The sequence below is a fragment of the Falco cherrug genome, chromosome 19, assembly GCF_023634085.1.
Source record: "Falco cherrug isolate bFalChe1 chromosome 19, bFalChe1.pri, whole genome shotgun sequence".
Lineage (NCBI taxonomy): Eukaryota > Metazoa > Chordata > Aves > Falconiformes > Falconidae > Falco > Falco cherrug.
Window position 1 is genome coordinate 3229235 of NC_073715.1, and position 14532 is coordinate 3243766.

Below are 14532 nucleotides of genomic sequence, written 5' to 3' on the forward strand. Positions count from 1 at the left end.
ACCAGAAGAAACTTTGCGGGGGGGGAAGCGCAAATAATAAATAAAAAGTACCAACAGCCAGCTAACCTCACTATGGAAAAGCTGGGGGTAAAATCCACCGTGCACACGGTGGCCCAAGGGCTCCCCGGGCACCGGCACCGTCCAGCCGTGAGCAAACCCCTCTGGGTGGCTTTGGTGGCTTCTGTAAAGTCACGTTATCCAAATCCAGCAGGACCAAGCGGCCGGTAGCTCGTCCTACACATCCTTCAGAGCCCCTAATCCAAAGGAAATTTCCAAACGGGCCAGATTTTGGGCAAAGTTTCAGCAGCGTTTCTTAGAAACGTCAAAAAATTTCCTGCCGCAAGAGGGAAGGATGCCTGGCCGGGCGGGGGGGGGTGTCACGCGATGCCCCACGCTACCTGCAAGAGGGACAAGACAGATTAATCACGAGTAATTAGAGGATCTCGATCAGCTTCAGCGTGGCAATCAAGGAAGATACATGGAGTGCAGGGAGACAGATGGTTGTGCGCATTTATTTTTCTTTGATAAAAATGGTATGCAAATTACACAGCCATGGAGGCTCTTGGGGAAATATCACCCTGCTGGTCCTCGGGGAGTTTCCTGGAGAGTTGTAACATTCAAACACACCAAAATGGGGCGGGGAGGGAATGGAGGATGGATCTAAACTGGGAAGAACATGAACTTCAACATTTTCCAGTGAAGCGAAAAAAGTCGTTAACTTACTTTTCAATTTCCTTTTTTTTTTTTTAGGCTTTCAGAAATGAGCCGGCTGAGCACAAGAGTCAACACCCCGCCCCCCCCCCCCCCCACTCCAACACCGCTGCGCAGGAACTAAAACTGCTTGGGCAGAAACACACCTTTCAAACACGTTCTTCCGCACGGCACTTTCCACTCCGGTTCAAGAACAGCAAGCCTGATCCCTGAAGGCATCCAGGCTCCTTTACACCATCCCAAGAGTGTAAAAAGGCCGTGCCTCCGACGTAGTTCTCATGCCCATAAAAACCTCCACCAGGAGATCAGAAGCACCTGTGTGCAAGGCACACAGGCTCAGGTCATCCCATGGAACATTAAGACAAATGACATCAGAAATTTCCAGGTAATTTCAATTATTTTCTTTTTTTTTTTTTTTTCTTTTTTTTTTTTTCTTTTTCTTTTGATCCATTCCCAATAAGATGCTGGGAGAAATAACCAAAACCCAAACTTGGCTCAAGTTTTTAAATATTTGCCTGAAAGGAGGGCTAGGGGAGGGAATCATGTACAGTTAAAATCAAGCTACTCAAAACACAATCATTCAGGTAAGTAACTAGAAGTATCGCCTCTACCATCTAGAGAGAGAGAGAAGAGTGTCTGAGACAGAGGGCATATTTAGGAAAAAATACACATCTGAAGTCTCTGTGGCCACGATGAGAACTGGAATCCACATACAAGCCAGTTAAAGAGCATTTCAACATGAAATCTTAACTTAGTAGGAAGGTCAGGGGTTAAGCTGTATCTTTTTGTTTTAAATACATGGGACAGCTGTCAGATATGAAAATGATGGTGGGCTTTCCTGAAAGATCCCCCTGTGCATGTGTATGGATGCATGTGCTGACGTCTGTGGGGCAGCATGACAAGAGTTTAGGAAGGCTGGGAGCCCAGCAGTCTCTCAATAGCTGCATTGATGTCTCCACCGGTGGCAATCAGCGCCTGGAGGTTGGCCTCACGGTTAATGAAGCCCATGGCGTTCAGCTGCTCCAGCTGCTGTTGGAATCGCACTTCAGGACTCTGCGCCTACAGAGGGCAAGGACAAAAGACCTTAAGTGTCAGCCAGGACGGGCAGGGCCACCAACGGCTGAGCAGGGACCCCCAGCTCAGCTTTAGGTGGACGGAGACACCCCAGGCTCGTTAGCGACGTTGCCCCCCTCCCCACGCTGCCCGTTACCCACCTCCCCACGCTGCCGCCCACGGGGAGGCCAAGTTCTGTCCCGACGGTGATGGCAGCGCAGGGGGTTGGGTCCCCAGCACCCCCCCCCCAACACTCTTTGCTTCAAACCTCTGCAGAGGGTCGCTACGCCCCAAAGGAGCCGGCCTGAGACACCAAACTTAGCGTAAAGCGCCGGAGCCAAGTGTAGCGGCTTTGCTGGCAAGGGTTTGGTAGCCAGGGGGCTACAGGGGTGGCTTCGGGGAGTTGCCAGAAGCTTCCCCCCACATCCAACAGAGCCAATGCCAGCCGGCTCCGAGATGGACCCACCGCAGCGATGGCGGCAGCGCCTCTGATGGCGCGTTAAGAAGGGGCGGGGGGGAATAAAATAAATCTGCATCAGGGGAAGAGAGGAGCGAGACTGTGAGAGCAGCAGCCCTGCAGACCCCCAGGGCAGGGCAGGAGCGCTCCCGGCCGCAGCAGAGATGCCCCGGCAGCTGGAGGTGAAGCCCCCGGCGAGGCAGGCTGTGCCCCCGGCCCCTGGGGGAGCAGACCCCCACCCACAGCCCGGGGAGGACCCCACGCCGGGGCAGGGGGTGCCCGCAGGAGGCTGTGACCTGTGGGAAGCCCACGCTGGGGCAGGTTTGCTGGCAGGACCCGTGGCCCCGCGGGGGTCCCACGCTGGAGCAGGTCGTGGAGGACTGTCTCCCGCGGGAGGGACCCCACGCTGGAGCAGGGGAAGAGTGTGAGGAGGAAGGAGCGGCAGAAACGACGTGTGATGAGCTGACCGTAACCCCCATTCCCCGTCCCCCTGTGCTGCTCGGGGGGGAGGAGGTTGAGGAACTGGCAATTAAGCCCGGGAAGAAGGGAGGGGTGGCGGGGGAAGATGGTTCTTTTCTGATTTGAATGGTAATAAATGAAACTAATTTCCCCAAGTCGAGTCTGTTTTGCCCGTGATGGTAATTGCTGAGTGATCTCCCTGCCATTATCTCGACCCACGAGTCTTTCATTACATTTTCTCTCCCCTGTCCTGTTGAGGAGGGCAGTGACAACAGCATCCAGCCAAAGTCAACCCACCACACCAAGAGATGCTTTTTGGGGACATCCTAGAGCGGGGTGGCACTGGGTACAACCTCTAGCTCACCCTGGAGACGTCCCCCCCCAGAAGTGTATCGGCATGCAGCTGGGCGTTACATACTTGAGAGCTTCCTCCGGCCAGCAGCTGGATCATTTGCTGCATGAGCTGCTGTTGGGGGTTACCACCCCCAGCTGGAGAGGCACTGGCCGGCGTCGAAGCGGAGGGAACGGGGTTCTCCGGGATTGTGCTTCCTCCTGTGGAGGACGGGGGCATTCGAGGCATGCCGAAGGAGCCGAGGCTGCAGAGGAAGGCAGGGCGCGCTCAGAGGCAAGCTGGCACTTCTGGGTGACCAGGCTCTGCCACGCTGGCCCTCGCTGAGGTCCGGACTACAGGACAGCTTTGTAAATTAAACCGGCTGCATCGACATCCCGCTCGCACGCGGTGCTGGAAGGAAGCAATCCTAACGGAGGCGAAGGCCTGAAAGGAACTGCAGAGCCTGCACGTGACCCAGAGCAGCCTGCCCCAACGTACCCACCCCACGTCGCGGCTGTGCAGCTCACGCTGTTCTCCAGAGAGAGAAAAATCTTGAGTTCAGCCGATAGGAACTATGGCAAAGAAAGATGGGGGAGGGACCCGAGCGCTTTCCAAACCTTTCCACCAAAAAGAAAGGGTCAAGGGCTTCCCACGTCAAGTACAAACAAGCAGGAAGCGCTAATTAGGCGGAGCGCACACACACGCCGAAGTCTCCATGATGGAGTGGCCTAAGCAGACCTCCTCGATGAATCAACAGCCAGTCTGCCTGCTGGTGTCAAGCACGTCAGCTCTGCCTGCAGAAACCCACTCTGAAACGCTTATTACCTTGGCACTAGTCCTGGGGCCTCCGTTTGCAGCGTCTGGAGTCCCTGCTGGATCTGGAGAAGTGCCTGCATGGCGCGGGGGTTAGTGAGGATGGAGAGGGAGTCTGGGTTCTGCATCTGGGAACAAAGGCAAAAAAGACACCGCGGTACCGAAACAGCGAGAGCTTCGGCAGCCAGAGATCCACCAGCTTTACATCCGAACAGGAATCGGCCCAGAGCTGCAGCCAGAGCGAGCCTGCGAGCCTGGTTCCTCCGTCAAGTCTCCAGACTGCAGGGTTTCTACAGAGATACTCCAAGAGTTTAGATCAGATTGCCTAAATGAACTAGGTGAATCAGATTAGAAGTGGGGGCGCATGCCTTTGGAATGAAAAGTGATTTTTATCTGATTTACTTGAGTGAACCAGCTGCTCTAGCACAATTAGCTGTTTTAATTTCTGTAAACCCATTACAGGGAGAGACTGTCCACACAGGGGTTTGATGTAGCTTAACTAGTCTAATTGGAAAGTCCACCTTTAGGTAATTTAGATTACTTAATTTAGATTGCCTCGTCTAAGCAAGCTCTTCCTTTCTCCCCTGTGCAAACCCCTTTCTTCCACGTCCCCAACCACCCAAGCCCACATGCTTCCTAGTCCTCGCGGCCTGACTAAGCAGCTGAGATACTCCCTTTCCTACGGAGGATGGAAAAACTCTGGAGCCCCGGGGCTGAGAGCAGCGCAGGGCCAGACAGGGGCCTTTACCTGCTGCAGGAAGACAGGGAGCTGAAGGCGGAGCTGTTCTTGAAGCTGTGGATTCCCAGCAAAGAGGGGGACATTTACCATGATCTAGCAAGAGACAGCACAGGTAGGTAGGGTCAGAGGGTTTCTGCCACTGGCTGTTAAGCTCTACGTAACTAAGCCATGATGAACAAGTCAGTCACGCCCCTGACTCCCTCCCTGGGCTTCCGACACGCTCCCCTGCTAGCGGGGACTGAAATAAGACAGCTCGGTTCCTGGCAGCAGTGTTGAACAAGGGGCTGTTTGGCCATGGGCAAGAGGAAGGGCCATCCCCGTGTCCCTTGGAAAGCCACCTTTTTTTATCAGGGGCTCTGCTAAGACAGAGGATTCAGTACCGTGACTGCCTTCAGGCTATTGAGAAATACACCAGAACTGTCTACGTTCACTCAGCTCTCCAGTTTCTGCAGGGGGAACCACTGCAACTACAGAAGCAGACGGGTCTCGCCAGCACTGCGCTCACAGCCCGTCTGACAACACAAGACAACTGCAACGCTTTTACCTGTGCTGCAAAGTCCGGGTTCTGGGCAAGAGTCTGCATCATGCTCCGCATATAAGGGGCAGAGATCATGTTCTGCATCAGCTGAGGGTTTTCAGAAATCTGCTGCAGGAGTCCTTGCATCTCTGGGCTGTTAAACATGCCTGCAAGGGGAAAGGGAAGAGAAGACAAAAGGAAAACCGCTTACAAGCCTGAGCACCGCCGCAATGTTCGAAGTACAACCTGACACGTAACAGCAACACTTTTACTTCGTCCCCTGGCCAACAGCAAATATCGTGGTGGACACCACGGTAGTGCTTTGCTTGCCACTTTCCCATGCTCTCGAGGGCTGCAGGGACACCAGAGTTCCCCCAGTAACCCTCCGACTGGCACACCAGAAAACCCCCCCCCGTTTGTGCTTGCAACCGGACTCGAATCATTCATCTGGAGAGCAGCCACGCACAGGCACTCAACCACCAGAGGGAACTCGGGCTTCCTTGGAGAGCAGCGACCTGTTCAGTCAGTAGCACCCTCTGGCTCCTTTCTTGCTTACGTACCAGCCCCAATGTTAGCAGCGTTCAGCCCAAAGGGGTTGGATACAGTTGGTGTGCTTTGGGTGGTTGCCGAGCCAGTGCTCCCTTCGCTGCTGGGTGCCTGGCTCTGGGAAGCAGGGGGCGTGGGGCTCCAGGGGTTCGGTAACGGCTCTCTGTTCTCCGTCCGCAAAGGCTGAGAGCTCGAGCTATCAGAATTTCCCGTCAAGGAAGAGAAAGGATTGTTGCCAAACTAGGGAAAAAGAAAAAAAAAAAAAAGAAATAGCCGTCATCAGTTAGCCCCAGCAGGGAATGTTGGACTAACCCCACCACCGGAGCTAGGAAACAGCCGATCATATTCATCCAGGTCCAGAATTTGCTAAGCACATGCCGTAATTTGCCTCCCGAGAAATCCGTAATCCACGACGCACCTCGCTCAGAAAAGACCAGGCTCAAGAAGTGACCACAGCCCTCCATTTGGCTCCCCAAACACAGGGCTTCAAAACATCCATGTAAAATCAGCACCCGGACATACCAGTAGGTAATGCTAGACTGGAGTATGTCTGCACAGCTTTTTTTGCAGACAGACCTGCGCTCCCTCCTCCTGCGCTCCGAGCCAGCTGGATCTCAGCCAGCTCCAATCCAAAGGCGTCAGGCTTGAGCTAATACAGCCAGCCGGGCTGGGAGCAGAGGGCTGCGCTTAACGAAGCTGTGGGGCCTTCCCATCAGCGATGGCTGGCATCCAGCCCGCCCGAGGAGCAAAGGAGCGAGGGCAGGTCCCGTCTCCGATACACCAAACCACGCAATAAAACCAGGTGCTGCGCAACGTCTTCCCGCTAGTGGCTGCATTCATCGTTTAGAGCGGGAGGGGATGAAGAACCCTGCTCAGGGTGCCCCGTTAGCACAGGACCCCTTCCCCGTGCTCAGCCCACGACATCCCGCTTACGGGAACGCAGCCGGTACCTGCTCCCTGGCTGCGCTAAACATGGGCTCCTGGATGTCCGTGTACATCCTGCGCAGGGCGTTGTATCCTCCTGGAATGCTCTCGAGGTTACTCAAAGCGCGGTCCTGGTTCCGCATCATCTCCTGCATCATGGCAGGGTTACGAGCCAATTCCATTGTCTGGGAGAAGGAGGAAAACGTGGAAAGCTCAGGCCCACGTGCACCACAGAAGACCAGAGTGGATCAAGAGGCTGGGGAAGCAGCCCAGTGGCATTCTAGTGATCTACCAGCCCAGCACTGAAAGAGTTAAATCTCAGCTCCCACAAGAAAAGAGTATAATTAAACCTGTTTCACAGCCAGAAAGCAGAGATATCTTTTATCCAAGCAAAGAGAGCCCAGGGATCCTGGCTCCTCCCATCCTTGCTCAGCTCTCTTCCTTCTCAACCTCAATTCAAGCTGGATGAGACTGTTTTGTTTCTAAGCAGTATCAGGACATCCAAACATCTAACACCCATATGTTCCCACTCAAAGGAGATGGACTGCATTCAAAAACCGAGAAGGTGGAAGAGATTAGATCCTTCCCATTTCAAGAAACCCAAGAAATTCACCCTCTCCAGGCTTCTGATGGGTCTCCCCTGCGCGAGGGAGATCCAGATCTCATCTGGGGAGCTGCTTAAGTACGGATCATTCACAATTTAGTCCCGCAGCTCTGGCACTTCACGTACGGCTGGCAGAGTTGAAAGATAACCGAGAAGCAGATGGAAACTAGGTTCGTCCAGCACCAACCCAGAAAGACCTCCTGATAAGTCTTCCTGGGGGAACAGCAGAGTCCTGTCAAGGGCTGTTTAATACGCAGGCTCTCACTCAACCCTTACGCTGCCCTTCCGATGAACCTTCAGTCTTCCAGACAGCCGGTCCTCTAAGGCACGGGTCCTCTCAGTTCTGGGATTGTACAGAAAATTGAGACCTCTGGGATCCTGGCCTACGACTAGGAGCACTCTCTGCTGATACAGGTAGTAAAATATCGCCTGCACAGCTCTGCAATCAATACTTTATCAAGAGAAATAGAGAAGCAAAAAGCTTTTGCGGTAGCTTCACTGCTCTGTGACTGCTTTTACTCCTGTTCCTGAATCAGAACCCTGTAGCCTTGTACGCGGCATGCCAGGATGATCCCAGCATCCCTTTTTGCCCAACACATGACAGATTCAATAGCCCTGAAAGGGAGATAAAGAGTTGCAAGTATGTGGGTTGAGTAATCAGTATTCACATAACTCGAGACCACCATCTGTTTGTGGGGAGCTTACAGCAGGAAGGAAGAGATCTCTAAAATCACTGATCTGGCAATTCACACACCCCCTTTGGAGAGGACACACCGAAGCTGGTCCACAAAGATGCTCCTGAACATGCTTTAAAGAGGCCCTGGCGTACTGACTCACCTGCCTCATGAGCTCCGGGTTATTCAGCATGTGGCTTATCTCTGGATTTCGCTCCATGAGCTGCTGCATCTGGGGATTGGCCATGATCATCTGTCTCATGAGGTCAGGGTTAGACATCATGTTCTGCACCAAGGGATTCTCCATGATCTGAGAAAGCATCTCCGGGTTGGACATCAGCTGCCGCTGCATCTGCTGCTGGAGCTCCATGAAGTTGGCAGAGCCCATCCCAAGATTGCCCAGCCCAGTGATGCCGCCAAAGCCAGCTGGAGAGGGAACAACACACGGGGAGAGAGGTGTGAGTCAGTAACTGTCGGCAGCTGCAAAAAGAGGACAAGCACATCAGCTGAACTGCACCCACACTAACCTAGGAGTATCCCACATCCCTACGGCAGCCAGCTGCGAGGGAGGACACCCCCTACACACACTTTACTAAGGGCTTGGGCATTGTCCTGAGCAGGGAAACCACAGTACGCCGGTGGAAGCGACTCATGCGAAGCAAGCAGAGACAACTCCAGGGGTCAAGAACCTCGACTCCTTGGTCTAACCCTAGGGAATTCTTTCTTGCCACACCTTCTGGCAGCCACCACTTACACAGGATGGATGTAGCACTATTAGGGCCTCCGTCTCCAGGACCTCCCATGGTCCCTGACCCACTGCTCCGTCTGCTGCCGCTCCCCGCATCAGAAACGGCGCTGCTGGATGTGGAAGGCTGAGACGGGGCAGCAGGAGAAGAAGGGGTTGCAGCGGGGGCAGAAGCAGCATTGGGGGCAGAAGCAGCAGATGTTGAATCTTGGACCCTGCAAAGAAACAAAAGAAGGTGTTAAAACTCCTGAGATTCAGGAGCGGTGAGCAGAGTTCCCCGTGGGGGACACAGGCCAGCGCACCCCACACTGACCAAGCCTCCCCTCACGCCTGCTGTCCCCACAGCAGCCAGCCCTGGCTGCTTCCATCCCTGCCTGCACGGAGGCACAGCTGTGCTCCCAGATGCCTTCCATCTGCTGGAATCTGCCTCCCACCCTGATGCAGAACAGCCTCTGACATTTTATCCTGGCCCACACGAAGCGGCTTGACTGGTCTTACCCCCAGTTGCATCTAGCTCTTCCTTGAATCGCACTGAACTATTTACCTCAGCTATATCCTTGAGCAATGAGTTCGCTCCAAACAGGAAAATCCTCCTGCTGCTCCCACAGAAACCACAGGAGGTTACAGCAGGGCTAGTGCATGGGGTAAACAAGAAACTACTTTTCTGCAAATCCTCCCATGCACTGCATATTCCTACCAGTGCTCCTGGGGGCAAAAATAAGGATCAGCATTACTCTCCAGATCGGGAAACCGAGGCACAAGGCAGCTAGCATCTGTCCCACGAAGCTACCGAACGTTTCTGGCCAGCCTGGCTACGAATTTACGTCTCTGCCACTGGCTGCACCTTGCATGCAAGCCTTCCCCGTCCAACACAAGTTGACGAGAGCTTCTTTTAATACACACATGCAGATGCTGTGCCAGAAGCCACAGTGCAGCAGATGCTGGACATCAGCTTTATTGAGGAAACCAACCCAAGCTAGTACCTTGTAATCACAGTTCCTCCTCAGGATTTTTATAGGAATTTGAAAAAGAGAACATTTAAAGATTCTCTGAGGCATCTGCAGACACAGCAGCAAGTCCTGGACTAGTGCTGAAGAGCTTTCACATGAAATTAGACCACAAAATTCATTTAACTCGCCTCAAATAATGCTATTATGCCCCTGACAAGTAAATAAGAACAACAATTTCTTGATTATATTTTTTCCAAACCAAGAATGATTCCTTTCTCTAACTCTCTTTCTTTTTTCACTCTTATTCTAGGATTTTAAAAATCAAACCTAAAGGTCCCTGTCCACTTTCCAGACTCACCTGACTGCTGCTGAAAACCAGCAGCCACCGAGAGGGAGGCAGAGAGCGGGGAAACAAAACAAATAGGAAGCTGAACAAAAAAGGAAGAAGGAAGCTGGAGAAAGGTCACTTGGTTTCTCTCAGCACAGGAAGAGGCTGTAATGTCTTCAGTAAGCAGTTATCTGTGACTGTTAGAGGGGGGGAAAAAGGAGCAACCCAGGACAGCTCTCTTGTTTACCCTTTGAAATGGTTCAGACAGTGGTAAACAGCACCAGACTATCAGGCTACCTGGAGATGCAGAACCCAGAGAGAGGCCTCCTGCTGAAGCTGACAATACACACGGTTGTCTTGGGGAAAAAAAAGAGGAGGGTAAAAGAAGAAGAAAAAAAAAAAAAAAAGCACTAATCTTAACTAAGCCAGTAAGGCAGCTCTCCCAGGGGACAGCAGAACGGCACAAATAGATGCAGCCTGTTAGTTCACCAGGAGCCTGATCAAACCACAGCAGGAAGCCCAAGAAATGGTTGCGAAGGGGGTTTTGAGATCTACGAGATGTAGGCTGTGCCTGAGGTACAGCGACTGCTCCCAGGAACCTGCCGTGCCCACCACTCCACTGGGCAGCACTGGGAAAAGCCTGACCCTGCAGGACCCTGCCATCCATCCTGCGTCCCGTTCTCAGGCTGAGCAACACGGTGCAGACGGACACAAGTGAGCCACGTTCAAACTGGGAGCTGCCAGGGTGCGCCCGCAGTCCCATACTGGAGCTAGCAACCACAGCGCTGCGGGCAGGTGGTCGTACACCCCAAATCTCCACTGAGGAGCACCCACCTGTCTGCACCTGCCCGTGCAGAAGCGCCTATAGGTAGCGCAGACACTGCTCTGCACGCGCGGCGTGCCTCCCACGGCACCCCTAAGAGCGTGAGCACTGGCTTAGAGCAGAGGACGTCATAAGAAGCAAAAGAAAAGCTGGGTGTTAATTTTAACTTCAACACGAATTCACTGGGAAAGTAATTTCTGTTACCTGCAACTTATCTCTGTTAGAACTAGTATTAAGTTTCAACGGGTTTTTTCAAGATTACTAAATTGTAAAGGCTCAAAATACGCAAAGCCATATACACGAGCTGTGTTAAAGAAGAGTCAACCCCCTCAGGCACTCGCCACAAACTTACACAGTTGTGTAACTTAGGGAGAAGAGGCAGAGCGATAAATCCCACAGCTGCGTGGCAGAGCCACAGCAGGGAGAGCCTGGGAGAGCTCTCCTGCCGGATCGCCGCTGCCAGACGCACGCACGCTCCAAAGGCAGCGCTCTGGCCTCGCCTGCTTCAGTCACAGGGCAGAAATGCTCCACCATCGTTTATTCGCATCATCCGCTCACTCTCGGCCCCCCCCCCCAACGAAAAACTTTCTTACTTTTGCGGAGTCTTAATGACCAAGTGCACAGTCAGCCCATCTTTAATCCCGTGTTGATTCAATGTGTCTCCATCCTTCAGGATCTTCCCGGCAAAGATCAGAACCAGCTGATCCTGTTTGGCTTTAAACCGCCTGGAAATCTCTTCTTTGAACTGAAAAACAAATGAAATATTTTTCAGGCAAAGGACCAAGACTAGAAATTTAAAGCTAATACTCCAGATATCATATCCACTATGCAAACAGCATAAGGAACTGACAGTCCTTCAGTACCTCACCCAAAAGGAGCCCATGCAGGTACCAAGTCAGTCACCAGTTGCTGAGGATGTCTGAGGCGTTAAGAAAAAAAAAAAAAACAACAAACACAAAGACAAGCTCTACACTTACAAAACGTGGAGTAAATTTCAGAAAGAATAGAGCAATTACCTCAAGAAGAGCTGGAGGCTTCCAAAGCAAGATCAACTGTGTCTCTTAGGTCTAATCCAAACACACCATTTATCCTCTGAATGACTGAACTGTTTTTGTCTCTGCTCATTTGATTTTTTTTTTTTTCCTAAGGAAAGCCCAACTCTGATTTAATACAGGACAGAGCTCTATGGAAAAGGGAACAATCCTTTACCAGCCAATGGAAATAAACTAGGTCTCCTCCAATTCCTATTTCTGCAACCGAATTCCCTAGGAGCACGCCATGCCACTAACACCGACACCTCTTCCTCACTGGGAGATGGGGTGGGGTGAACACCTACCAAGAAGATTGTCACGGCTAGCCCAGCTGGGGCATTCCTAAGTTGATTTGGGAGGAAAAAAAAAGCCTTGCATTTGGAAACCTACAGGAAATTCAGAGGGGAAGGCTAGGCTGGAGAGCAAAGCGCACACCTGTCCCAGAGGAGCTCGCAGCCTTCGCACCAGAATCCTCAAAAACAACACCTGGGAGAGCAGCCCGGAGCCCTGGCTCATCCCGGCCGCAGAGCTCCATGCCCTCCTCCGTACAAAGCTGTCACTAATATCCCACTTACAGCAACGGGCTCCGGGAAGAAGCAGGAGGACCACACGTACTACAGCCCCTGCCTACCCCACGGCTCCACTCCCCAGAGATGTCCACCGGGTCCTTCACACCACAGCCTCCTGCCCTACACCCCAGACCAAAGCGCGCAGCAAGCTGAGAGCCGCACCGATGCCACCTTGCCCCAGTGGGCACAGTTGCTCCATCGGTCCTCCAGCCAGTCCTTGCAAATTCCAGCACCCTTCCGCTCACCCCGTGCCACCGTGCCCGGTGACGCTCCCTCGCAGGAGCAGACCCCCCCAGCCCACGTGTGGGGTGACAACCCCTTTCCTCCGCTCCATCCGAGCCCCCTGCCCCTCTCCATCCATCCGAGCCCCCTGCCCCTCTCCATCCATCCGAGCCCCCTGCCCCTCTCCATCCATCCGAGCCCCCTGCCCCTCTCCATCCATCCGAGCCCCCTGCCCCTCTCCATCCATCCGAGCCCCCTGCCCCTCTCCATCCATCCGAGCCCCCTGCCCCTCTCCATCCATCCGAGCCCCCTGCCCCTCTCCATCCATCCGAGCCCCCTGCCCCTCTCCATCCATCCGAGCCCCCTGCCCCTCTCCATCCATCCGAGCCCCCGCCCCTGCTCCATCTGACCTTTGTCCCAAACACTCATGGAGCTCCTCTCACCCACGGGCTCAGCCTCCCAGTGTCTGGACCCACCCCCCAGCACCCCCCACGCACCCATCCGGCTCTACCCCCAAAGCCACTTCTCCCCATCGCAGCGCCCTTCCCTCCCGCTCCCCACACAGCCCAGCCCACAGACACACACCCCCAGCCACCATCCCCCTCAAACCCAATCTCCAAGCCCCTCACCCCCTATTTCTGACACCCACAAACCCTCCCACGGATTGCCCCCAGCACCATTCCCCCAAGGCTGTTCCCAGCCTCAGCCCCCCACCCACCCCCCAAGCACCTGCCCTCACCCACATCCCCCTGCCCCCTCGCAGCCTGGCTCCCACCAGGCCCCAAAGGCCAGGGGTGCCCCCCAACCACCCCCCAGGCCCCCCACCCAAGAGCCAGGCCTCCAAAAGCCCCCCCAGTCCCCCCCTCCCACCCTAAGCCAGGCTCCCCCGCTCCTCGGGGCCCCTCACTCCCCCTCGAAAGCCCTCCCCCCTCCCCAAAGCCAGCTCCATACCCAAAAAGCCCCCTCCCTCAGACCCCCAACCCCTCACCCTCCCAGCCCCCCCCTCACCCCACAGCCAGGCCCCCCCCGGCCCCTCCACACAGCCCAGGCCCGCCCCCGCCCGCACCTCGCGCACGGAGGCGCCGTCCGCGATGACGATCTCCTCCTTGTCCTTGGGGGTCTTCACGGTGACGCGGATGAGAGCCCCGCCGGGGCCGACCAGCCCCGCCTCGCCCTCCCCGCCGGGGCCGGGCCCGCCGCCGCTCGGCTCCGCCATCTTCGCCGCCCGCCCCGCCAGCCCGGGCCGCCACCAGAGAAAGGCGGCGCGCGCCGCCGCGCAAGAGCGGCGTCACGACCCCCGGCGCCGGGGTTACCGCCCCCTGGCGGCCCGGCGGGGAGTTGCACCGCGGCGGGACGGGGGCGGGGCGGGGCAAAGAGGGGGCAACTGCCCACACCCCCGGGCTCCGGCAGAGCCCCCTTAGCCGGATCCGTCCTGTGTCCCCCCCCCCAGTAGCCAGATCCCTCCCGCACCCCCCCATTAGCCGGACCCATCCTGCCCTCCCCCCATTAACCAGATGCCTCCTGCACCCCCCCATTGGCAGGACCCATCCTGCCCTCCCCCCATTAGCCGGATCCCCCCTGCACCCCCCATTAGCCGTGTCCGTCCCGCACCCCCACCCCCCATGTACCCCCCTTCACTGGGCAACCACCCCCCCGCACCGTGACCGAGGGTTTGGGGGTCCGGGGGGGGGAGGGGGCTGGCTGGGGGGTTTTGGGGGTCCCGCCGGGGGGAGGTTGGCTGGGGGGTTTGGGGGTCCAGGTGGGGAGCGGGGGAGGATGGGCTGGCTGCGGGGTTTGGGGGTCCGAGCGGGGTGGGGGTGGGGGGTCTAGCTGGGGGTTTCGGGGTGTCTCGCCGGGGTGTTGGGGGTCCCACCGGGGGGGGTGACGGCTGGCTGGGGGGTTGGGCGTTCCCCTCGGGGGGCTTGGGTGTCCGGCCGGGGGGGTCTGCCTGGGGGTTTGGGGGTGTCCGGCCCATCCCAGCCCTGCCCTGCGCCCCCTCGCCGCCCGTGGTGGCTTCACCCCACGGCCCCTCGGGG

General features: G+C 55.6%; 1 protein-coding gene across 3 annotated transcripts; it reads right to left on the bottom strand.

Moving 5' to 3' along the window:
- Positions 1-492: 492 nt before the first annotated feature.
- Positions 493-13757, bottom strand: UBQLN4 (ubiquilin 4). Of its 3 annotated transcripts, XM_055696700.1 has the most exons (11): positions 13563-13756; positions 11268-11419; positions 8583-8788; positions 7992-8254; positions 6577-6735; positions 5641-5866; positions 5108-5247; positions 4573-4656; positions 3837-3952; positions 3099-3276; positions 493-1770 (listed from the first exon to the last, which is right to left on the bottom strand). In XM_055696700.1, exons 1-11 carry the CDS (start codon positions 13710-13712, stop codon positions 1618-1620), a joined length of 1827 nt encoding a protein of 608 aa, XP_055552675.1. In that variant the 5' UTR covers positions 13713-13756; the 3' UTR covers positions 493-1617. The 3 variants fall into 3 exon arrangements, with proteins under 3 accessions (XP_055552675.1, XP_055552678.1, XP_055552677.1); XM_055696703.1 differs by lacking the exon at positions 6577-6735 and having other exon boundaries at positions 13563-13757; XM_055696702.1 differs by lacking the exon at positions 4573-4656 and having other exon boundaries at positions 13563-13757.
- Positions 13758-14532: the final 775 nt, after the last annotated feature.